This window comes from Fundulus heteroclitus, chromosome 13 (genome assembly GCF_011125445.2).
Source record: "Fundulus heteroclitus isolate FHET01 chromosome 13, MU-UCD_Fhet_4.1, whole genome shotgun sequence".
Taxonomy (NCBI): Eukaryota; Metazoa; Chordata; class Actinopteri; order Cyprinodontiformes; family Fundulidae; genus Fundulus; species Fundulus heteroclitus.
This window is the reverse complement of record NC_046373.1, coordinates 24,106,544-24,130,067: the sequence shown is the minus strand read 5'-3', so window position 1 is coordinate 24,130,067 and position 23,524 is coordinate 24,106,544. Positions and strand designations below refer to the sequence as shown.

At 38.1% G+C, this 23,524-nt stretch overlaps 6 gene segments (V, D, J or C); 3 read left to right on the top strand and 3 right to left on the bottom strand.

The window, feature by feature from the left end:
* The first annotated feature begins 543 nt into the window (after positions 1 to 543).
* LOC118565506 lies at positions 544 to 2,194 on the top strand. The segment is given in 2 exon segments: positions 544 to 595; positions 1,748 to 2,194. A coding segment is annotated over 1 exon segment (261 nt).
* Positions 2,195 to 3,071: 877 nt separating this feature from the next.
* On the bottom strand, positions 3,072 to 3,773 carry LOC118565488. The segment is given in 2 exon segments: positions 3,072 to 3,409; positions 3,590 to 3,773. Coding segments are annotated over 2 exon segments (360 nt in total).
* A 2,812-nt stretch (positions 3,774 to 6,585) lies between these two features.
* On the top strand, positions 6,586 to 8,391 carry LOC118565440. The segment is given in 3 exon segments: positions 6,586 to 6,750; positions 7,073 to 7,124; positions 7,916 to 8,391. Coding segments are annotated over 3 exon segments (546 nt in total).
* A 3,562-nt stretch (positions 8,392 to 11,953) lies between these two features.
* LOC118565439 lies at positions 11,954 to 19,409 on the bottom strand. The segment is given in 3 exon segments: positions 11,954 to 12,273; positions 12,381 to 12,403; positions 19,368 to 19,409. Coding segments are annotated over 3 exon segments (372 nt in total).
* On the bottom strand, positions 15,446 to 16,117 carry LOC118565493. The segment is given in 2 exon segments: positions 15,446 to 15,753; positions 15,934 to 16,117. Coding segments are annotated over 2 exon segments (360 nt in total).
* Positions 19,410 to 21,789: 2,380 nt separating the features above from the next.
* LOC118565509 lies at positions 21,790 to 23,524 on the top strand (the record flags this gene model as incomplete). The annotated part of the segment is given in 2 exon segments: positions 21,790 to 21,829; positions 23,064 to 23,524. Coding segments are annotated over 2 exon segments (372 nt in total), but the record flags the coding sequence as incomplete, so codon positions are not given.

Here is a 23,524-nt window from a genome sequence, read left to right as displayed (position 1 = left end):
GAAGTCAACATTTAGAATGTGTTTAAAGTGATATTTATCAGACTGAAAGCTTTAGCTCAGCTCTGAATCCTGGATGTCACCAAAGTTCATTAATGATGCTCACCTGTCTCCTCCCTCAGTGGGTCCAGTCCTCCCACCCCTGATGCTGCTGCCCCCCTCCTTTGAGGAGCTGCAGGATGGGAAGGCCACGCTCCTCTGTCTGGCCTTGGATCTGATGAATTGTTTAAATAATCATACAGTTAAACAATTATGTGTTGATAAGGAATATGTCTCTTCCGTTCTGTTTCATCTGTGCTTTTCTCTCCTGAAGAAATATGTTCCCCAAAAATTAGGCTTTCATTTTCATTTTTGATGAAACACATGTGTATATATACTGTATTTATAAAGTATATAACAAAATTATGAAAAAACAAATATGTTTGGTAAAAGCAATCAGCCAGCTGTGTTTTCCAGGCAGAAACTGTTCATGTAGAGTTTGTTGTGTTCAGAGTCAGAGAGCCGTGTCTCTAACAGTCAGAGGTTTTTGTACGACGGCTCCATCAGTTTGTATCACTGTGGTACACGTTTGGTGGAGGAACCAGGCTGGATGTTGGAAGTAAGTTGAATATTTAATATATTAGATGAATATATGAGTCTGTTTATTCAAAATAGTTTTTAGTCTCTAAACTTAGGAGATTTTGAGCTGTAAAAACTTTTAAGCTTTTATTATTTTATTTGAGTGAACAACAAAATCTCCAGTTCTTACCAGAAACATGAAGTACCAGAAATAACATCTTACAATTCAGTCAGGTTAAAATGGGTAAAAATACAACAGGACTTGTTTAGTGTTTTCAGCCAGAATCAGTTTGTTGTGTTCAGAGTCAGAGAGCCGTGTCTCTAACAGTCAGAGGTTTTTGTACGACTCCATCAGTTTGTATCACTGTGGAGGATTTTTGGTGGAGGAACCAGACTTGATGTTGGAAGTAAGTTTCTGAGTATCTGTCAAATTTTAACATCTTTGTGAAATAAATGATAACATAGATATTTTAGGCTACAGAAAAATATTTATTTTGAAAATTTCTTTCAACTGTCTATAAGTAATTCTTTACTTAATTTTTTATGAATGTATTTAATTTCAAAACCACTAAACTATTTTTGAAACCTTTTTCTCTTAAAACTGCTGCTTGTGTTTTAAGCTTTGGACAATGAGGCTGAAAAGACACCTCAGTTAATCAATGATGGTGGACAAAGAAAAAAGTTTAATTTTGCAATTTCACTACAGGTTTATATTTCTGATTATTTCTATGATGTCAAATTTAAATGATGCTCAAGTATCTGATTATTTACTTTTACCATGAGGGTCAGTTTTACCTTGTTATTTCCTCCTTGTTGCAAAGTGTAAAATAAGTTAGACACTGTTTGGCATGAAGGGCAAGAAATTATGTTCTGTTTCATTTTTAAGTAACTTAGTATTTTAGTTCAAATTTTGTTTATTTCTAGTCAATGAAGATTTACATCTCAGTTCATATTTTTCTTTATAATCCATTTTAAGAAGTTTCACGATGCCTGACGAGTCTGTGCTGATATGCATGAGAGGTTCCTTCAAGGGAAGTGAAACAATGTGACAGGAAGTGACTGGTGGAGCAGATAAAGATGTTTACTGGAAATATAAAATAGTAATTTCTAACACAGTGAAGCTGCTCCCATATCTGCTCTTTGATTACCAGGTGTGTGGTTCCTGTCCTCTAACCTGATTGGTGTCTCCTAGGTGATGCCCGTCCCACCCTGACAGTGCTGCCCCCCTCCAGTGAGGAGCTGCAGCAGGGGAAGGCCACCCTCATGTGTCTGGCCAACAAGGGCTTCCCCTCAGACTGGAGTCTGTCCTGGAAGGTGGACGACAGCAGCAGCAGCAGCAGCAGCTGGGAGCAGAGCAGGAGCCCCGGGGTGCTGCAGAAGGACGGCCTCTACAGCTGGAGCAGCACCCTGAGGCTCCCTGCAGACCAGTGGAGGAAGGTGGGCTCTGTGACCTGTGAGGCCACCCAGGGCTCCCAGACTGCAGTCACACAGACGCTCAGGAGAGACCAGTGTTCCCAGTCCTGACCGCACTCTCTGAGACACTGATATTGGCTTTAATCTGTGACTGCTCTCACTTTTTCTCTCCTGATTATTCTCTAGTTTCACTCAGTCATCTTTGCTTTGTCATGTTGGTCACTATTCAATATAAAAGATTTACTCATCAACTCCTGGTCTCCACCTACTTTGTTATTGAGTTTAAAAGTTAGTTTGAGGTCACTGATTTCTTTTCATGTAAAAAATCTTTTCAAAGGCAATGGTTTACAGTTTGTTTTGATTTATGTAAAATATGTACGCAATTTATAAATATTTACTACATTTTTTAAATGAAACACATAAAACCATGTTTTTAAGTTATATATTTAAAAAAAATACAGTTTGCTTTCAATAGAACTAAGAGTCCATTTAATAAGAAATTTTCATGGTCAATTTGTATAATTAAATCCTTTGACAAAATATATATATTTTAATAATCTTATTGATGTCTCAGTGTCTCTGAAAGCCCTGAACAGCCACTAAACAACTCTGACCTCTTAACAGCATTTTAAAGAGCTGGTTTGACTTTTTATGAACTACAGTTGAAGTTATTCACTGATTCACTGTTAAACACTTGTTCACTGGAATAAGTTCACATTTTTATATAAGGATTGTTTAACTTCTTTGCAATCTTTTATCATCTTACCAAGCTCATCACATTCTGAATTAAGAAAGTTATTTAAAAACTATTCAGTGATTTAAGAAAATAGATGAATGGATAAAGAAATGTATTAAAGTTAGTATTTAATGATTAACAGTTTAACAACTGTGAAAACTGTAATTTCTAATTTGTCTTTTTAATCAGACAGGAATAAAAATAAAAACCACTTAGTGATAATATATATATATATATATATATATATATATATATATATATATATATATATATATATATATATATAAGTAAAGAAATAAACACATTTTGGGGAAACTTTTAGTGTTTCAGTTTCAGAGCAGCTGTGGAGTCAGATCAGTTCCTCTCCAGCTGAGGGAGGTTTTTGTACGACGTTCTATCACTGTGTGAACGGTGTATCGTAACCCTGCTGACAGTAATAAACTCCTGAATCTTCAGCCTGAACTCCACTGATGGTCAGAGTGAAGTCAGAATCAGATCCACTTCCACTGAAACGAGCTGGAACTCCAGACTGACGATTTGAAGCTCCATAAATCAGGAGTTTAGGAGCTTCTGATGGTTTCTGAAGGTACCAGTGAAGCCAGCCACCTACACTCGTGCTGGTCTTACATTTTATTGAGACCGTTTGTCCTGAAGCAACAGACTGAGATCCAGGACTCTGAGTCAGGATGATGTCTCCTGATGAACCTGGAAAACATGAAAAACAGCAATTGAGACAAATTATGTTTGATTGTAAATGATTGATAATCTGTGAACAGATGAAAGAAAGCATCAGGATCTTGTTTCAGTATTTCTCCATGATGGCAGAATTCTAATTGTCCTGAAGCTGATTTCTTCCTAGAAGCAGTTCTGAGCAGAGAGTCTCACCGTGAAGCAGGAGCCCCAGGGTGGTCAGCAGTAGAGTCAGTAACATCATCATTGTGCTGCTGGTGTGTCAGTGGCTCTGAAAGGCCTGGACAGCCACTGATCAACACTGACCTCTTAACAGCTGGGAGCAGAGAGGCAGGACACATATGCAAACACACAGAGTCAGTCACATGGAGCTCAGCTAGCAGCAGCTTTCCTCCTCGAACAGACCAGTCTAAGGAAAAAGTCTAAAAGAGGAACTTTTAAATGTTTTTTTTAAACTCCATTATTAATTAAACTTCTATCACGTTTCTTTTAGATTTCCATGTTTTTGTCCCTTTTTATTTTTCTCCCTCAGCTCTCTCACCTGAGTCATCCTTATCAGCTGATTTCCTCCACCTGGTCTTCATGCCTTCTCTCTCCCTCTCTTCCCAGTATTTAAACATCCAGCCATCCATCCATCCATCCATCCACCATGCATCCATCCATTTTCTGACCTGTTTTGTTTAATTCTCTTATCACTGGTTCTTCCTATTCGATCCCTCCGGTTGTTTCCCTACCCGTTCATGCTTCAGCTGGGTTTTCCTGCCAATGATTCTCACTCTAAGTTCAGCTCTCTAAAATTAAATATTTACTTCACCTCTGTTAGTCTGTGTCTGGCTGTTCACTTCTAGGCGGTCATGACAGTACTTTTATATCTTATGATTGTTCACACCGCAAGGTTTTAAAATATCTGATTTTCATAAGCTGACGACACCGTACATAATATAAATAAATAAACTTTTGACCAGATCATCTCGTCTCTCCCATTAAATCTCTTAAAATATGTTGGTTTCATTCATCTGTCATGAGTATTGACCTGGTTTTAAAAGAATCCAAGAGCAGATGTTAAAATGATTTAAATATTTCTTATAATATCAGAAAACTATCAATTAATTAACTGTGGGCTGCAACAAAAAAAAAAACCTGAACTTCAGATGGATGTCAGAAGAATTATAGCAGGTTATTTTCTATCAACATTTTGTAGTCTTTGGTTTACAATGTTCTTTAATCAACATTTTTTGGAATAAAACTAATAGGATGTTTATAAACAAAATTAGTTTTATAAGCATTTTTCTTTAATCTTGAGAAATGAAAGACGTTTCTCTCATCAGTGCTTATGTGGGGAGTGTTGGCCTGGTGGTTAGAGCAGCGTGCTTGCACTCAGAGAAGGATGCAAGTACCACGTTCGATCCCCAGTGCTTGCACTCTGGGTCCCTGAGCAAGACCCTTAACCCCTGATTGCTCCCTGGGCGCCGCACAGTGGCAGCCCACTGCTCCCCAAGGGTGATGGGTTAAAAGCAAAGAACAAATTTCATTGTAATGTATGTTTCAATGACAATAAAGATGATATTACTATTACTTATTACTATTCTCTTCAGGGTTAATATTAAATGTCCATTTCTACCACATGGTTTCCAAAACAATAAATAAACTCCTAGATCTTAGCATGATAACAGATATCAGTTGGGCTAGAACTGATTATCTCATTTAAATGTCTATTTTAATGTAAATGTTTATTTGTTCTGAAAGGTGGAACAAAGGGATTAAATAAGCTTTACTGCTGGTGTTGTTTGGTTTTTTGTCCTCCCCATTTAATGAAAGAGTGGAACTGAAAAAAATATTCTCAATTTCCTAAAAGTTAGAGATTCCTCAACTATCTAAAGATTTAAAGGACCATACCTTTTATTTCTTATAGTTTGAATGTTAATTACGCTTGATACATTTAAATGCTTTGTGTTTTTAATGTGTGTGTTCAGTGAACTGTATCAGTGTCTGCTGCAGATTCCAGCTGCAGAATAAAGTTCAGTTTCTGTTCAGTCAGACTGAGGGAGGTTTTTGTACGATGATTTTTCACTGTGTGAACACGTTGCTACTGGGATAACTCTGACAGTAATAAACTCCAGCATCTTCAGCCTGGACTCCACTGATGGTCAGAGTGAAGTCTAATCCATTCCCTGCTCCACTTCCACTAAATCTGGAGGAGATTCCTGAAAATCTGGTTGATGTTCCATAGATCAGAGCTTTAGGAGCTTCTCCAGGTTTCTGATGATACCAGGACAGGCAGACCCGTGATGAGTAACGGCAATGTGATGTTGAAAGTGCCCTACTGGCCTTACAATCAATAGTAACAGTCTGACCGAGCTGCACTGACTTGGCTGCTGGTTGAGTCACAACAACATTTTGTCCCTCAGACCCTGAGGAGAGAGAAGAAACACTGGACATGATATGGTGAGGAGAAACTCAGCTACACTCCAGATGATTTTCACCTGACAGAAAAATGATTTTCCTCACCCTGAGTGAAGCAGAGGAGAGTCCAGATGAGGACGCAGATCAAAGTCATGTTTTTGATGAGGAGGATTTCTGTGTCTTCTGTTGTGATGAAGGACAGCTGTCAGTCCTCCAGTGTTCAACTCTCAGGACTATAAACTCTCCCAGAGCACTGGAGCATGGTGCTGCTGATGCAAAGTGGCTCTCTATGAAAATGCTCTGACTGACTCCAGCAGGAACTGGGATCAGGGTGATGATGATGATGATGAGGAGGAAGTTTATGCAGGAATGGGTTGGAAATGTTTAGAATTTTGGAGAAATTTACTGTTTATCTCCAGTTTGTCATAAGCTCTTATATGATGACTACATTCACATCACATTTATTGACTTTAGGTAGATAAATTTTAACTAATTTCGAATAATTGCAACAAAAAGAATAACTGAATTTAAAGTAAAAATGTATTTGAATTACATTTTATACAAAGATGGTTTTGGAAGACCTTGTGCTCTAAGTTATGTTTAGTTAAATCTGATTATGTTGTGGCTGTGTGTTTATTTCTAATTTTCCCATTTGATGAACATAACATCTTTTAATCACTGAGTCATATTTTCTGAACAATTATGTCACTACGATGAAGTCAACATTTAGAATGTGTTTAAAGTGATATTTATCAGACTGAAAGCTTTAGCTCAGCTCTGAATCCTGGATGTCACCAAAGTTCATTAATGATGCTCACCTGTCTCCTCCCTCAGTGGGTCCAGTCCTCCCACCCCTGATGCTGCTGCCCCCCTCCTTTGAGGAGCTGCAGGATGGGAAGGCCACGCTCCTCTGTCTGGCCTTGGATCTGATGATTTGTTACAATAATCTTTCAGTGAAAAAATGATGTGTTTTTAAGGAATATGTCTCTTCCGTTCTGCTTCATCTGTACTTTTCTCTCCTGAAGAAATATGTTCCCCAAAAATTAGGCTTTCATTTTAAAGTTCTTGTACAGTTGTCCCTTTTGATGAAACACATGTGTATACATACTGTATTTATAAAGTATATAACAAAATTATGAAAAAAAATCTGATTGTTAAAAGCAATCAGCCAGCTGTGTTTTCCAGGCAGAAACTGTTAATGTAGAGTTTGTTGTGTTCAGAGTCAGAGAGCCGTGTCTCTAACAGTCAGAGGTTTTTGTACGACGGCTCCATCAGTTTGTATCACTCTGGTACACGTTTGGTGGAGGAACCAGACTGGATGTTAACTGTAAGTACAAGTAACTTTAATAAAATCATCTATCCCTTTAATCTCAAGCTTTAAATGTTTTAATATTCTCAGAAAGAAAAAAAACTTTATTTTTGGAATTAGTTAGTTTTTAATTCTCTGAGATGTTGTATTTAATGGAAACTCTGCAAGTTGAACACATTATAAGTGCTAATATATGTAAAAAAGCTCCTATTTAGAAAAGACAAAACAAGTTCTACTTGATATAAAAAGTATTAAACTACATGATAAATCAAATGTTTTTTAATTAGCAGTATACATTTTCGGTACATACATCATTTTTAACATTTCCACAGTCATGTTTTATAGACTGTTTTATATATAAGCATATATAAGCATCTGCCAAAGTTTTCATTTTCTCTTGAAAGTTTTCTCATTTAATTTCTTGTTAACAAGCGGTATGGATTATAGGCTGAGCCATATGATCAGTGTCTATCTGTGTGATTTAATGTTTGTAACATATATTTTCTACGAGGTTTTGCTGATTGTTTTGGAGAAGAAAATATCTCAAATCTTTTTTCTTGATTAAATGTTTGTAGATTTCTGTATGTGTAAATCAATTTAGTGTGTGAGTCAGGTAATAAAACATATTTTATGAGAAAACATGACATTTGGGAAGAAATGTCAGTTTTTATTCATGGTACTGAAACCCGTCTGTTGCTGTGCTTGAGCAGCGATGCATGTGCGTTGCCATGGTTACATAACCCAGATCAGGAAGTCAAATTTTGAGGACTTTAATCTAGACTTTGCAATGTGTTTCTTTCTCTCTGCAGTGGGTGAACGCCGTCCCACCCTTACGGTGCTGCCCCCCTCCAGTGAGGAGCTGCAGCAGGGGAAGGCCACCCTCATGTGTCTGGCCAACAAGGGCTTCCCCTCAGACTGGAGTCTGTCCTGGACGCTGGACGGCAGCAGCAGCTTCACCTGGGAAGAAAACAAGAGCCCCGGGGTGCTGCAGAAGGACGGCCTCTACAGCTGGAGCAGCACCCTGAGGCTCCCTGCAGACCAGTGGAGGAAGGTGGGCTCTGTGACCTGTGAGGCCACCCAGGGCTCCCAGACTGCAGTCACACAGACGCTGAGGAGAGACCAGTGTTCCCAGTCCTGACCGCACTCTCTGAGACACTGATATTGGCTTTAATCTGTGACTGCTCTCACTTTTTCTCTCCTGATTATTCTCTAGTTTCACTCAGTCATCTTTGCTTTGTCTTGTTGGTCACTATTCAATAATAAAGATTTACTCTTCAACTTTCAACGTTTCGCTCAGTTTTTCTTCCATAAGTGTTCATCTGTTGATGATTTAAATAAAACTAATAAAAATAAATAATAGCCCTTTTACTTAATCACTTTGATGCATTTATTGCTTTACCAGAGCTTGTGTGCTGGACATTTTCAAATGAGGGCATTTAAACAGCTCAGAATATCGTTTTGGGTCTAGTTTTATGATTTCAGGACTTCAGTAATAACACTGAAAGATGCTACTTTGAAAATTACTGAAGAGAGTTGTCTTTTGTTAATTTATGTGTCTAATATTCTTTAAAGTTATTATCTTGATACTTTTTAAAGACAATTCAATATTTTATTTAAAAGATGTGTACAATAAGCACAAACATTTGTTAGGAGTTTTTATGAAGAGCTCGACTCTGTGGGGTGACAAAGTTCACGGAATAGCATCAGCAGCTGGATTCCATGGCTGTTCATGATCATGGAGCTCACATTTAACTGTCTGGCAGGTTTAACTGTTTCAAGAAAATAGCACAGCTTTACTAACAATATTTGGCTCTACATATCTGTGTGAGCAGATTTTCTCTCCCATGAGGAGTGTCCTCAGTGCCTCATGCAGTCGTCTGACTGCTGGACACTCACAGACCTGTGTGCTCCTTAAAGTTACTAAGTGTGATCCCCATGAAGCAGAACTTGTAAACACAAAGCAGGGACAGAGATCTCATTAAGTAAGTTCCTGCCACAAAGGAAAGGGAAATAAGGGAAACAAGAGTATATATTATTATCTTGAAATAATTGCATTTGTCCTTAGGCAGGTAGGTAAAATGATCTGCCAAAGGAATAAGATTTCTGCACTGAAAAAACTTATCTCAGTTATCTTATTTCAAGTGCTGTTTATCTATTATATTATAATAGGGGGTCAAAATATTAATTCCACTGGGAGATATTCTTGCTTACCTACCTAAATTAAGATCAAATACATTTATCTCAAAACGTTTCCACTTATTTTTAAACCAATCTTTGCAGCAGTGATTACATTCACACTTTGACAGAGTTTGTTTTTTTCTCATCACTATTTAAGCAGAGCGTAGAAAAAACAACAACATTTGTATTTACTGTTTCTTACGGAAGCGTATTGCTGCCACTGGACAAAATATTTTTTTTGTTGCTTATCTTGTATAAACATGATAATTATCTTGTATAAACGTGATCTTATCTTGTATAAACATGATAATTATCTTGTATAAACGTGATAATTATCTTGTAAAAACGTGATAATTATCTTGTATAAACGTGATAATTATCTTGTATAAACGTGATAAATATCTTGTATAAACATGATAATTATCTTGTATAAACGTGAAAATTATCTTGTATAAACGTGATAATTATCTTGTATAAACGTGAAAATTATCTTGTAAAAACGTGATAACTTATCCAGATGGTGGCGCTAGTATGCTTTTAGTCTGACTCATTTAAGACGAAGAAGAAGCATGTGCGTCATCTACTCGAGAACTAAAATGGCAAATTTATGGAAATGGATCAAGTTTTACTTTATGCTCGCTAGTATCACCTTATTTTCAACGGAAATACGGAGACAGTGAGTGGCGGATTTCCGTGCGAGACGTCCGATACGTCACTTCCTGTTACTGGCGAGTCAGCTGGACAGCGACTCGCGCAGTTAATTCGTACCAAATTACTCGTCTTTATGATTTCATGGAAGGCCGGGATCGTTTGTCCGGTTAGAGGCTGTCATGATAACGGGTGTAAACGAAAGGTTTATGTGGAGCAGGAGTGTTTTAATTATCGACCGCGTACAAGAGCTGTAGATACCAGGCGCCCTACTTTCTTCACCCCCAGCCGAAGAATGAGATATCCCTCCGCCTGTGGCTAAAAGTTGTAAATTTGAAGAAACCACCGAAACAATGATATGTTTGTTCTTTTAATTTCCTGGACAAAATACCGATAGAAGACCACACGATGCCAGAAAAGTGGCCGGGCTACGAAGTTCCATTAAAATCTCTGTGGAGACGTCAAGAGGGCAGCAGACAGGTAAGCTTGGGAAGTGTACAGTGTTTACGTTTGTGTCACTCTTGATAAAACATATGCTTTCACATTAAGACAGCCGTGTTTTAGCTTTGTTCTGTCTGTCAATTATTATCTGAATATTTTTCATCTCTGCTCGAGGTTTTTGGGGTTCCGTTTGTAAAGTTATACAATGAGAGATTTACAGTAAAATATTTAGCCTGTCATATGACATAAAAGGCAGGGTTCATTATTCATATTTTTGTTATTCATAAATCTATAAATAAGTCACAGTTCCCAGTTTAATATTTAAATAACAAGCTTAATATTTAGCTCCAAAATAAACGTCTAGTTTGTAAGCTAAACATTTAATTTGGAGTTCAATATTTCATTTGAAAACTAAATGCTTGGTTTGCATCTTAATATATAGTTTACAATCTAAACATTTAGCTGTGTAATTAAATATTTAGTTTGGAACGGTGACATTTATAAAATGTATAAAACCCATTTTTTCCTCTTATAGAACCCAAACTATTGCTGTTATATCTTGACTGTGTAACCTTACCAATGGTATCCCAGCATAGACTGTTTGTAAAAACTAGAAGGAATATGTGATATGAATATTTGAATGAGTATGAGTTATGATGCAGGTGGTGCTCTATTAGCTTGGTGTTAACATAGTTTTAAGTAGTCTTGATATGTTTTATGCTGTTTGCTAAACTGATTGTGGTCTTGTGCGGTCTTGTTTTTGACAGATAACTGCCGCTGTGATGCAGAGGCTGACCGGACCGCTCCATAATCAGAGTCACCTATGCAGAAAGATGCTAATACTACAGGCACCGAAGGATCACACCTAGGAGAAGAGAAGAACAGTGCATGTGGCAGGGAAAACACTGACTTCTCGAGTGCCTTTGTCCTGGTGATGAAGTGACGGCAGACAGAGGCTTTACCATCTGAGATCTGCTCGGACTGATGGTAAAAATGTTCAGTGTCCATCAGTCAATAACCCTAACCACATAACTTAGTTTGTAATGAACAGCTAGAGTTTTATTCACTTTCTGTTCTCACCAAGCTGTTTAATGTCCAATGTCTGCCTCAGATAAAGTTTTTAATTTTAGTTTATGTTAAAGCCATGTTGTGTCTTGAGGAGAAACTGAGGCTAAAACAATTGTATCACTGTTTAAAGAAACCCCAGCCAGAACCTGAGGATATGTGTTCAGCCAAGAGAGCTAAATCTTCATCTGGTTGGTAACAATGTTTTCTATAATGCGTACCTAAATTTTGACATTTTATTTAAATCTCAGGTCAAATTTTATCTTCCACAACAACGCTTTTCCAGATGTTTTAAAACAGTCAAATCTGTAAGTTAACTTTAAAGTTTCCTGTGAAATCAGCAATATATTTCAATGTGAACTGTTCCTGTGAATGTATTTGTGAGGAAATCTCTCCATAAAATGATTGTTACTCTGTGTGTGTCTGTGTTTAGTGAGCTGTGTCAGAGTCTGCTGTGACATTCAGCTGCAGTTTCTCTTCAGCCTGACTGAGGGAGGTTTTTGTACGACTGTTTTTCACTGTGTGCGTGGGTACTGACTGTTGATGTAATGAACACCCTGACAGTAATAACCTGCAGCATCCTCAGCCTGAACTCCACTGATGGTCAGAGTGAAGTCAGAGTTTGATCCACTGCCTGTAAAACGACTTGGAGTCCCTGAGTCTCGAGTGCTGGTACGATAAATAAGCCGCTTAGGAGGATTTCCAGCTTTCTGTTGGTACCAGGCTAATTCGTTGTTATAAACGTTCTGACTGGTCCTACAGCCGATGGTGGCAGATCCTCCCAGATCAGCTGTCACTGCTGCAGGCTGAGTCACTGTGACCTGACCTCTGGACTCTGAGGACACAGAGACAAAAACATAAAGCAGCTTGATGGTTTTGTGGGCTTCATTTCAGAGGGACAGATGTTGATAGAGGAGAGGAGTTTGATCCTCTGGACTTTACCTGTGAAGCAGCAGCAGAGGAGAGTCCAGATGAGGACGCAGATCAAAGTCATGTTTTTGATGAGGAGGATTTCTGTGTCTTCTGTTGTGATGAAGGACAGCTGTCAGTCCTCCAGTGTTCAACTCTCAGGACTATAAACTCTCCCAGAGCACTGGAGCATGGTGCTGCTGATGCAAAGTGCCTCTCTATGGAAATGCTCTGACTGACTCCAGCAGGAACTGGGATCAGGGTGATGAGGAGAAGGTTTTATTTATGAAATAATTAGTTTATGTAGAAATTTGATGGAATTGTTTAGAATGTGTGTTTTTTTAAATTAGTTTTTGGAATAAGAGTAATCTGACAAATTTTAATTAGAAAAATTATGTTTTCAGATCTTAAAAGTTCTAACGTATTCATGATTATAGATGTTTTAATAAATGCAATATTCAGTTTATAAAAATAATATCAGACAGCTGAATTTTATAGAGATTAACTGTTTATCTCCAGTTTGTCATAAGCTTTTATATGATGACTAAATTCACATCACATTTATGTACTTTAGGTAGAGAGATTTTAACTGATTGCTTTTAATTAAAGGCCACACTAAGGTACAATAACTGAATTTAAAATCAAACAAAGTGTCACTGAGTCATATTTTCTGAACAATTATGTCACTATGATGAAACCAACATTGAGAATGTGTTTAAAGTGATATTTATCAGACTAAAAGCTTTAGCTCAGCTCTGAAACCTGGATCCTCTGTCTGGACTTGGATCTGATGATTTGGTTCAATAATTCTTCAGTGAAACAATTATGTGTTAATAAGGAATATGTCTCTTCCTTTTTGTTTCATTTGTTCTTTTCTCTCCTAAAGAAATATGTTCCCCAAAAAGTATGTTTTTATTTTAAATGTCTTGTAGAGTTGTTCCTTTTAAAGACAAACGTGTTTATACATACTGTATTTATAAAGTATATAACAATATTAGTTGATAATGATGTGAACCAAAAATATGATTGATAAAAACAATTAGCCAGCCATGTTTTTTTAGGCATAAATTGTTCATGTAGAGTTTGGTTTTCTCACAGAAAAAAATATCTTTTTGGATTTAGTTAGTTTTCATTTCTCTGAGATGTTGTGTTTAATGAAAACTCTGTAATTTGAACACATATGAGTCCCAATACCTGTAAAAGGCTTTTTAGATCAAGTTCTACATGATCAAAGCCCTTCACCCCTTCCTCCCCCCCATATCTGTCAGGCCTCCTGCATGTTACCACCTTCTCCCCTGCTCTCAGATCCTCATCTACTTTACACTTGTCTGTCCCTTCCGCCCGTCTCACCACCACGGGGAGCAGAGCATTCAGCCGCTCTGACCCCCGCCTCTGGAACTCTCTACCACCCCTACTTAGAAACACGGACTCACTTCTCCCTTTTAAGTATTAAACAGTGGTTAAGTGACAACTTCTTGCTTCTAAATTCAGAGAAAACAGAAACACTAATTATCGCACCTGAATGTAAAATCCCTCAGATAAAGCAATATATTGCCAACTTAGGAGCTTAGGTGTTGTGTTCGATACAGCAATGTCCTTGGAGAACCATTCCAAACAATAAGTTAGAAACTGTTATTTCCAACTAAGAAATATCTCCAAATTAAGACCATTGGTGTCAAAGGGTGAGTTGGAAATGATTATTCATGCTTTTATCTCCTCACGGTTGGACTATTGCAACAGTCTTTTTACATGCTTGAGCAAGGAGGAGCTAAACCGTCATCAAGTTGTCCAGAACTCTGCTTCAAGGCTTTTAACTCACATAAACAAAAGAGATCACATTACCCCAGAATTGGCAGCTCTGCACTGGTTACCGGTCCAGTATAGAATCCAGTTCAAAATTCTTGTCCTTACTTTTAAAGCCCTGCATGGTCTAGCTCCTCCCTCCATTTCTGAGCTGATACAGCTCCATACTCCGACCCATAGTCTGAGGTCACTGGGCCAATCATTGTTAGTGGTCCCACGCACTTATTTTAAAACTAGAGGGGATTGCTCATTCCAGGCAGTGGCTCCGAGGCTGTGGAATGTTTTGCCTCTTTCTTTACGTTGTTTGAACTCTGTTGCTTCTTTTAAAAAGCAACTAAAATGCTGCTAATCAAGCAGGCTTTTGATTAGACATGTGGGTTTTATTAGTTTGTATGTTTTTCCATTTTGTTTTAAAATGCTGTTTAGTATTGCTGTATACAGTTTTTTTTTTGTTTTTGTATTTTACTGTGAAGCACTTTGTGATTTTTATCTGAGAAAAGTGCTTTATACTTACTTTACTTACTTAAATCACAACTCAAAACTCATCTGTTTAAGATTGCCTTTCCTCTTTAATGTCATGTTCCCTGTCCCAGGCTTTGTATCTATTAAAATGTTTTATATTCTGTGTTTCAATTTTGTTTTTCACATTGATGTGTTTTTATCTTTCAATATTTATTGATATAGAAAGTACTAACCCATTTGATAATGTTTTTTTTGTTTCTTTAAAAAAATATATCAGTTCAAATTTCCTCTAAATATATTTTTGCATTTACACAGTCATGTTTTATAGATTTTATATAACAAGCATCTGTTAAGTTTTCATTTTTCTCTCTGCAGTGGGTGAACGCCATCCCACCCTTATGGTGCTCCCCTCCCATGAGGAGTTGAACACTTCTTCACTGGAATAAGTTCACATTATTTAATTTGCATTAAATAATGTATTGTTTAACTTCTTTTTAATCCTTTTTCATCTTTCTAAGCTCATCACTCTCTCATTCTGAATTATGAAAGATCTTAAAAAACTAACAGAAACTACTCAGTGATTTAAATAAATGGATGACTGACTAAAGAAATGTATTAAAATTTGTTTTTGATGAAAACTTTAATTTTTAAATTGTCTTTTATCTCAGTATAGAAAAAACAACTGAAAATTAATTAGTGATAAAATATATATATATATATGAGTAAAGGGAAAAAAAAAATGTTGGTGAAACTTTTAGTGTTTCAGTTTCAGAGCTGCTGTGGAGTCAGATGAGTTCCTCTCCAGCTGAGGGAGGTTTTTGTACGACGTTCTATCACTGTGTGAACGGTGTGTTATCACCCTGCTGACAGTAATAAACTCCTGAATCTTCAGCCTGAACTCCACTGATGGTCAGAGTGAAGTCAGAACCAAATCCACTTCCACTGAAACGAGCTGGAACTCCAGACTGATGAGTTGTAGCTCCATAAATCAGGAGTTTAGGAGCTTCTGATGGTTTCTGAAGGTACCAGTTGAGGTTGTTGTAAACAGTAGAACTGGTTTTACATCTGATGGAGACGGTCTGTCCTGAAGCAACAGACTGAGATCCAGGACTCTGAGTCAGGATGATGTCTCCTGATGAACCTGGGAAATATGGAAAATAACAATTAAGACAAATTGCGTTTAATAGTAAATGACTGATAATCTGTTAACAGATAAAAGAAAGCATCAGCATCCTGTTTCAGTATTTCTCCATGATGGCAGAATTCTAATTGTCCTGAAGCTGATTTCTTCCTAGAAGCAGTTCTGAGCAGAGAGTCTCACCGTGAAGCAGGAGCCCCAGGGTGGTCAGCAGTAGAGTCAGTAACATCATCATTGTGCTGCTGGTGTGTCAGTGGCTCTGAAAGGCCTGGACAGCCACTGATCAACACTGACCTCTTAACAGCTGGGAGCAGAGAGGCAGGACACATATGCAAACACACAGAGTCAGTCACATGGAGCTCAGCTAGCAGCAGCTTTCATCCTCATTTCAGTCTGATGAGAAAGCCTAAAAAATATATTTATAAAAAGTTGTATTTGAAAAAAAAATCCATTATTAACTTAAACTGAAGCAAATCTATAGCTTTTATACTTATTATATCCATTGGTGTTTATGTCTCATGTCTTTAGTTAATTATTCTTTAATATGTGTTTACCCCCGCAACCCCATGAGGGATAAAGCGGGTCAGAAAATGGATGAATGGATGGAATATGTGTTTAGTTTGTACCTTATTTCTAGTAGTGTCTTCTTCTTCTTGTGGTTTTATGGCCGTTGGCAAACAACTTTAAGATGCATTACCGTCACCTTCTACACCGGAGTATCGATCACAGCTTTCTCTCACAACTGTATTCTATCCAACGTGCCTGTTCTTTTTAAAAATATAAATAATATCATCAAAATCTATGTCCCCACATGAATTTGCAGTAATTAATTTATTATTAATTTGTTTTATTTTCATGCAGAAGATTCCTGACTAAAATGTCTCGCTCAGGTAAATATTTATGGCACTCCAAGAAAATATGTTCTACAGTTTTCAGCTGCCAACAATACGCACTAAAGCCTGCATGAAGCCTGTTGGTTACTGTAAAGTGTGGCATTTAGTCCTGTGTGACCAAATATCATCCTTGATAGAATATTCTCTTCTTTCTTTATTCTGTTACATGTCCTGAATTCACCCACATTCTTTTGGATACTGTAAAAAAAAAATCTAGCCTTATCTTATTTGTCCCACTGCTCTTGTCATTTCTTCTTAACATAGACTTTAACTTTATTCTTAATCTCTTGTTTGCTTTTTTTCACGTTCAATTCTCCAATACTTAGGGTACTTTTTTGTTTTGTCTTTCTTGAGAATGTCTGAGGACACTGTGTGAACGATGGTTTTGGGTATGACCTTTAAGATTTGCCAAGTCAGTTATTGCTAGTTGTGATTTTCTAAGGTCTAGCGGCATTTCATCCATCTCAACCTTTACCGCAGAAACTAGAGTTGCTTTCATAGCTTCACAACAAAGTCTCAAAGCCTGATATTAAATAATATCTAGTTTTCCTGATAACGTTTTTGAAACTTAATTGTATATGATTCATCCATAATAAGGAACTGATCATATTAGTCCAATGTACACAGTTTTTAAGGCTTTTCAACAGAACCCCATTCTCTGCCACTCAAGCTTCTCAATTTAAATTTATATTTAGAATTCTTTTACACTTTTCCGCTATTTTGTCTACATGCATTTTACATGTAAGCTTTTTGTCAAACCAGATCCCCAACTATTTAAATTGATGTGATCTTTCTATATCATTCCCATATAACTGTTTCTTTTAGATTTCTGTGTTTCCTCCCTGTCTATCATTCTCCCCCTCCCTCAACTCTCTAATTGCCTTCATCTTCCTCACCTGAGTGATCCTTATCAGCTGATTTCCTCCACCTGGTCCTCATGCCTTCTCCCTCCCTGTATTTACACAGTTTGGTTTAATGTTCTCATTACTGGTTCCTCCTATTCGATACCTCCGGTTGTTTCCCTACCCGTTCATGCTTAATTTTTGTTTTACTACATGTCATTTTCACTCTATGTTCAGTTTTATACAATTTAATATTCACTTGAGCTCTATTACGATCTGCGCTTGGGTTCTTACTCTAGAAGAGAGTGACAGTATGTTTATGTCTTATGCCTGGCTCCCACGTTAAGATCTTAAACTTGCCTGCCGATTTTTATAACATGAGAGAAACCGCACATAATGACCAAAAAAAATGTGTAGATATGACAGATTTGCTCGAACACTGTGTGTGTGTGTGTGTGTTTGTGTGTGTGTGTGTGTGTGTCCGGTCAAGAGACACATACAACACACCACACCCGGACAGATTTCACTAAAGAGTATTCAGATATCAGACAGGAAATCATGGTAAACCTCTTGCAATCAAACTTGAGTTCAAGTTAAATAAAGATGAACAAAGACATAATCTAGAACATGGTAATGTTCCTTTAAGTTGGTTTTCTACTGCCAAAAAAAATGAAGAAGGAAGAGCAATGGTGATACTTTGTGGACTAATTACATCAGAGAAAACATTACAGAAAGTAAAGGTGTTGGTTAAAGGAGTGGAGACATTGTTAACAGGGGCTCTTTGTTTACTGCACTATGACAGAGTTGAGATGTTTTTTCTCTCTCTGTGTTTCCCCTCGCCTCACTTTTTGATTGGCTAAACGTCATTTTGAACACATTGCATGCTTGTTTGTCCTCGGTGAACACCTCACATGCTAGGATATCAGGCCAAGACAATGGCCAATTGGCCAATAATTAAACATTTTTAAAATCCACCATTTTTAGATCGGAGGAGTGCAGAAGTTCTTCTGAGCAGACTCCTAGACCTTAGCAAGACAACAGGAATATAATTTGGACTAGAACTGATTATCTAATTTAAACATTTATTTTCATGCTAATGTTCGTTAGGTGTGAAAGGTGTAACAACAGAATTAAACAAGCTTTGCTGCTGGTGTTGTTTTGTTTTCTGGCCCAAACCTTTTTATAAAAGAGCTCACTGCAAAATATCTTGTAAATTCTCTTAAATTTAGAGCTTCCTCAACTTCCTTAAATGAGCATAAATTTTATTTCAAATAGTTTTCATTTTTATAAATGTGATAAAAAAATGCTTTGTGTTTTTAATGTGTGTGTTCAGTGAACTGTATCAGTCTCTGCTGCAGATTCCAGCTGCAGAACAAGGTTCAGTTTCTGTTCAGTCAGACTGAGGGAGGTTTTTGTACGATGATTTTTCACTGTGTGAACACGTAGCTACTGTGATAACTCTGACAGTAATAAACTCCAGCATCTTCAGCCTGGACTCCACTGATGGTCAGAGTGAAGTCTAATCCATTCCCTGCTCCACTTCCACTGAATCTGGAGGAGATTCCTGAGAATCTGGATGATGTGTAGTAGATCAGAGCTTTAGTAGCTTCTCCAGGTCTCTGATGGTACCAGGCCAGGTAGTAATCTGATGGCGAACTATAGAGAGCTGGTTGTCTACTGACCTTACAGTCAATAGTAACAGTCTGACTGAGCTGCACTGATTTAGCTGCTGGTTGAGTCACAACAACATTTTGTCCCTCAGACCCTGAGGAGAGAGAAGAAACACTGGACATGAGATGGTGAGGAGAAACTCAGCTACACTCCAGATGATTTTCACCTGACAGAAAAATGATTTTCCTCACCCTGAGTGAAGCAGAGGAGAGTCCAGATGAGGACGCAGATCAAAGTCATGTTTTTGATGAGGAGGATTTCTGTGTCTTCTGTTGTGATGAAGGACAGCTGTCAGTCCTCCAGTGTTCAACTCTCAGGACTATAAACTCTCCCAGAGCACTGGAGCATGGTGCTGCTGATGCAAAGTGACTCTCTATGGAAATGTTCTGATTCCTGTAGGAGCTGGGATCTTTAAGAGATTCAGCAATCTCCACTTTTAACATCTTTTCATTTACTGTTTATATTTCAAATTGTTTCACTATATAGTTTTTGTGGTAATGTTACTTTACTCCTCTATAAGTTTACTTGGTAGATAAATTATATAATTTCAAGAGCATATATCACCCTAAAGTTAAAACATTTTTCAGTGGTGTTTCAGTAAGTATGAATCAGTGAAAGGCTCTCTGGCAGTGAAACAGGTTGGATGGAACCTTTAAAGTTCATTTTAGATTTTGTTCTAATCAGAAGAAACTTCATTCAAAGTCCTCCACAGTTTTGCAATTATAGATTTGACTTTACTTATTAAAACATTCTTTGGCAACCTCCAATATCTTTGAAGGCGTTTAAATTTTGTTGTACCAACATTTAGGTATTTTTTATGAATTATGAGGATGAAACACACCACGTAAAATTAAATCATGTGTGTAATACCTTTATTTTAGTGGCATATAAAGATCCACTGGCTAAGCCCCAGCAATGTCTGTCGACACCTTTGATTTTAAATTAAAGCAATTTGACCACTAGCTAAAGGAAGCAACCAAGAATAAATGAGTAAATATATTCCTGTGATGCTCAGAAAAGGCGGACCCAGAAGACATTGAGACAGGTCAGTGGCGTTCGAGTCTGGTTTATTGTTATATGGGTAAACAGCTCAAGAGGGATGGCAGGCAGCGTCTAGCCTGGAACTCCTGGGGGTGAGGACAGCAGGTTAGTATCAATGAACAAACCCTGTGACTAGGAGTGTTGCGGTTTGGAGGAGCACTAACCTTATGGGGTCCGAGTTCGGAGGAGCAGAGTTGACTGAGCCGAAGGGAATGAGCTGACAGGCTGACGGAGCTTGGGGCTTTTAGTGTCCTTATCCAAAATACAGTCCGGGGTCGGAATCCAGAGGGCAGTCCAATAGGGCAAAACGTGAGAGGGAGCAGGAGCGGGGTCCGGTCTGGGTTCAGTAACAGGCAGGGCTCAGAAGTTAAAGGGTTAGTCAGGCTCGGTACTCACAGGCGGGTCAAGGTCCGGTTCACAGGAAATCAGTCAGAGGGTATTTGTCCAGAGAGGAGTCAGGCAGGTTCAGAGACGGAAGGCGGGTCGGGTCTAGTTTCCAGGCGGTCAGGCAGAGACAGGACAGGGTCGGGCAGGCTCGGAGACAGAGAACAAAACTGGTCGGTAACAGACAGGCAATCAGGTGAAAGCTGGAATATTCTTACCACACTGGCTTGAGGATACTTTGGCACTGATGGCTGATCTGAGGGCCGTTGATATAGTGGTGGGAACAGGTGGAACTGGTGAACGCTGATTGCAGAGGGAATTGGAAACTGGGCAGGTGTGTGGAGAGGCTGAATTAGACCGGCATCAGTGCTGAGATCATTACAATTCCATTAAAATTAGTTCTGAGATGCTATGTAAACTGCATATACTGTATATGAAACTGCAAAAGTTTGGACACCAGCGCTATTCCACTGTTGCACCAATGTAAATCAGTTAATCATGCATGCAGACGCTCTGTGTGCCCTGATGAAGGATCACTCACCTCAGCATGCCAAAAGCCTGCAGCCATGCCATTGGATGACTGTCCACCTACTTTCTGATCATCCCTAATTATATCAACATGTAGGAGAACTCCATTTAAAGTCTCTACTCTCAGTCATAGACTGACCAAGAGTAGGCCAGTTTCCACCAGCATCAATAGTGGTCGTTGTTCACCCTGTTCTCAATCAATCCGGTATGAAGATCATGTTATTGTCTTACATGGTAAATGTGGAAAAAGTTTTATGCTGGATGTCCTTCCTAATGCAATTCTCTGCATTTATCCAGGCTTATGACAGAGCCCTGAAAAGGACACTGTGTCCCTGTGAGGCTGCATTGCATTGAAAAGTAGTTTAATAGTAGTAATTTATTAAATTATTAATCTAAACTCTTTTCCTTAGACTAACAACTGTTGATATACAATAAAGTTTTTGAGAAGATAAAACATGTTAACATTATTTATAATTCTATGTGCTGTATATGAAAGTATGAATTAATAATAATGATTCATAATATATAATTATGATTGTCTTACATCTAGGTTTAGAAGATCTGAATATGACAGAGGCAGCAGATTTTATTAATGAAGTTTGTTTTCATGAAAGCGAGTGAGCCGTGTCTCTCTAAAGTCAGAGGTTTTTGTACGGCGGCTCAATGAGTTTGTATCACTGTGGTGGACTTTTGGTGGAGGAACCAGACTGGAGTTTGGAAGTAAGTCAAATTTAAAGCTGCTCCTTTATAAACAAATTTCTTGCTTTGGATATATTGTTTTCAAATAAAACCTGGAAAAATTATGTATATTTTCTGTTTCAAACAAACAGAACATTTAAAAAAAATAAAGAAGTCATTCTGTGAACTAAAATCTGAAATCTAAATTTGTAGACAATTAGGTTCTGCTTAAGGGTGAAACAAAGACAGATTTTATAGGTGTTTTATCTAAATTGTAGGTTTAGTTTAGTCTAAAGTCAGAGAGCCGTGTCTCTAACAGTCAGAGGTTTTTGTACGGCGGCTCAATGAGTTTGTATCACTGTGGTACACGTTTGGTGGAGGAACCAGACTGGAGTTTGGAAGTAAGTCACAATAAAAGCTTTTATTCAGTAATAATTGACTATATCTCACTTTGATAAAGGATGAGACTAAATCGTGATAATTTTGGTGGATAATCTGAGGTTGACGGTTTAGTTTAGTCTGAAAATTTATGGAAACTTTGTCTTTCTGTAATCAAAGGTTTCTATACAGCACCTCAATCAGTTTGTATGTCTGTGGAGGACTTTGGGTCGTGGAATCAGCCTCTGTGAATGTTTGGATGTTTTTAGTTATAGCTGTGTGTCCTGTTTAAAGTAGACACCATATTTGTGTTTTCGTTATTTTCTTATACTGTGTTTTAAATAAGACCATAAAACAGGGGTTAAAGTTTAAAGCAACACTGGAAGTAATATGTCAACAATTTGAAGAGTAATCGTTATGACAATAAGGATCAGTCGTCCAAGAATGAACCTTTTGTTACTAAGTTATTTGAAGCATAATCTTAAAGTACTGGTAACAGACATGAGAAAACTTCTGATATTGATCAGAGCTTCTGAACAGTTAAAATTCTAAGATGTTTTACTAAGTGATAAACAGAACTGTATACAAATATTAATTTCTTTTTAAAAAAAAATTTAAACCAAAGTTATTTTGAATATAAGGTAAAGACGCAATATACTGGTTGTGAGTCAGTACTGATACATTTTAGTTCAAACTGTATTCTGAGCCATCCTGAGCTGATATGCATGAACAATGTTGAAAGGGAAGTGAAACAGAGCGTGAGCTGAGTGGCTGTTAGAGCAGAAAGACATCTGTCAGAAACTTCTTTATGGAGAAAATCAACTCTAACAGCACAAGAGTTGAAATGATCGTTGTCAGATTCTAGTTCCTGTCCTCTAACCTGATTGGTGTCTCCTAGGTGATGCCCGTCCCACCCTGACGGTGCTGCCCCCCTCCAGTGAGGAGCTGCAGCAGGGGAAGGCCACCCTCATGTGTCTGGCCAACAAGGGCTTCCCCTCAGACTGGAGTCTGTCCTGGAAGGTGGACGACAGCAGCAGCAGCAGCAGCAGCTGGGAGCAGAGCAGGAGCCCCGGGGTGCTGCAGAAGGACGGCCTCTACAGCTGGAGCAGCACCCTGAGGCTCCCTGCAGACCAGTGGAGGAAGGTGGGCTCTGTGACCTGTGAGGCCACCCAGGGCTCCCAGACTGCAGTCACACAGACGCTGAGGAGAGACCAGTGTTCCCAGTCCTGACCGCACTCTCTGAGACACTGATATTGGCTTTAATCTGTGACTGCTCTCACTTTTTCTCTCCTGATTATTCTCTAGTTTCACTCAGTCATCTTTGCTTTGTCATGTTGGTCACTAATCATCAATAAAGAT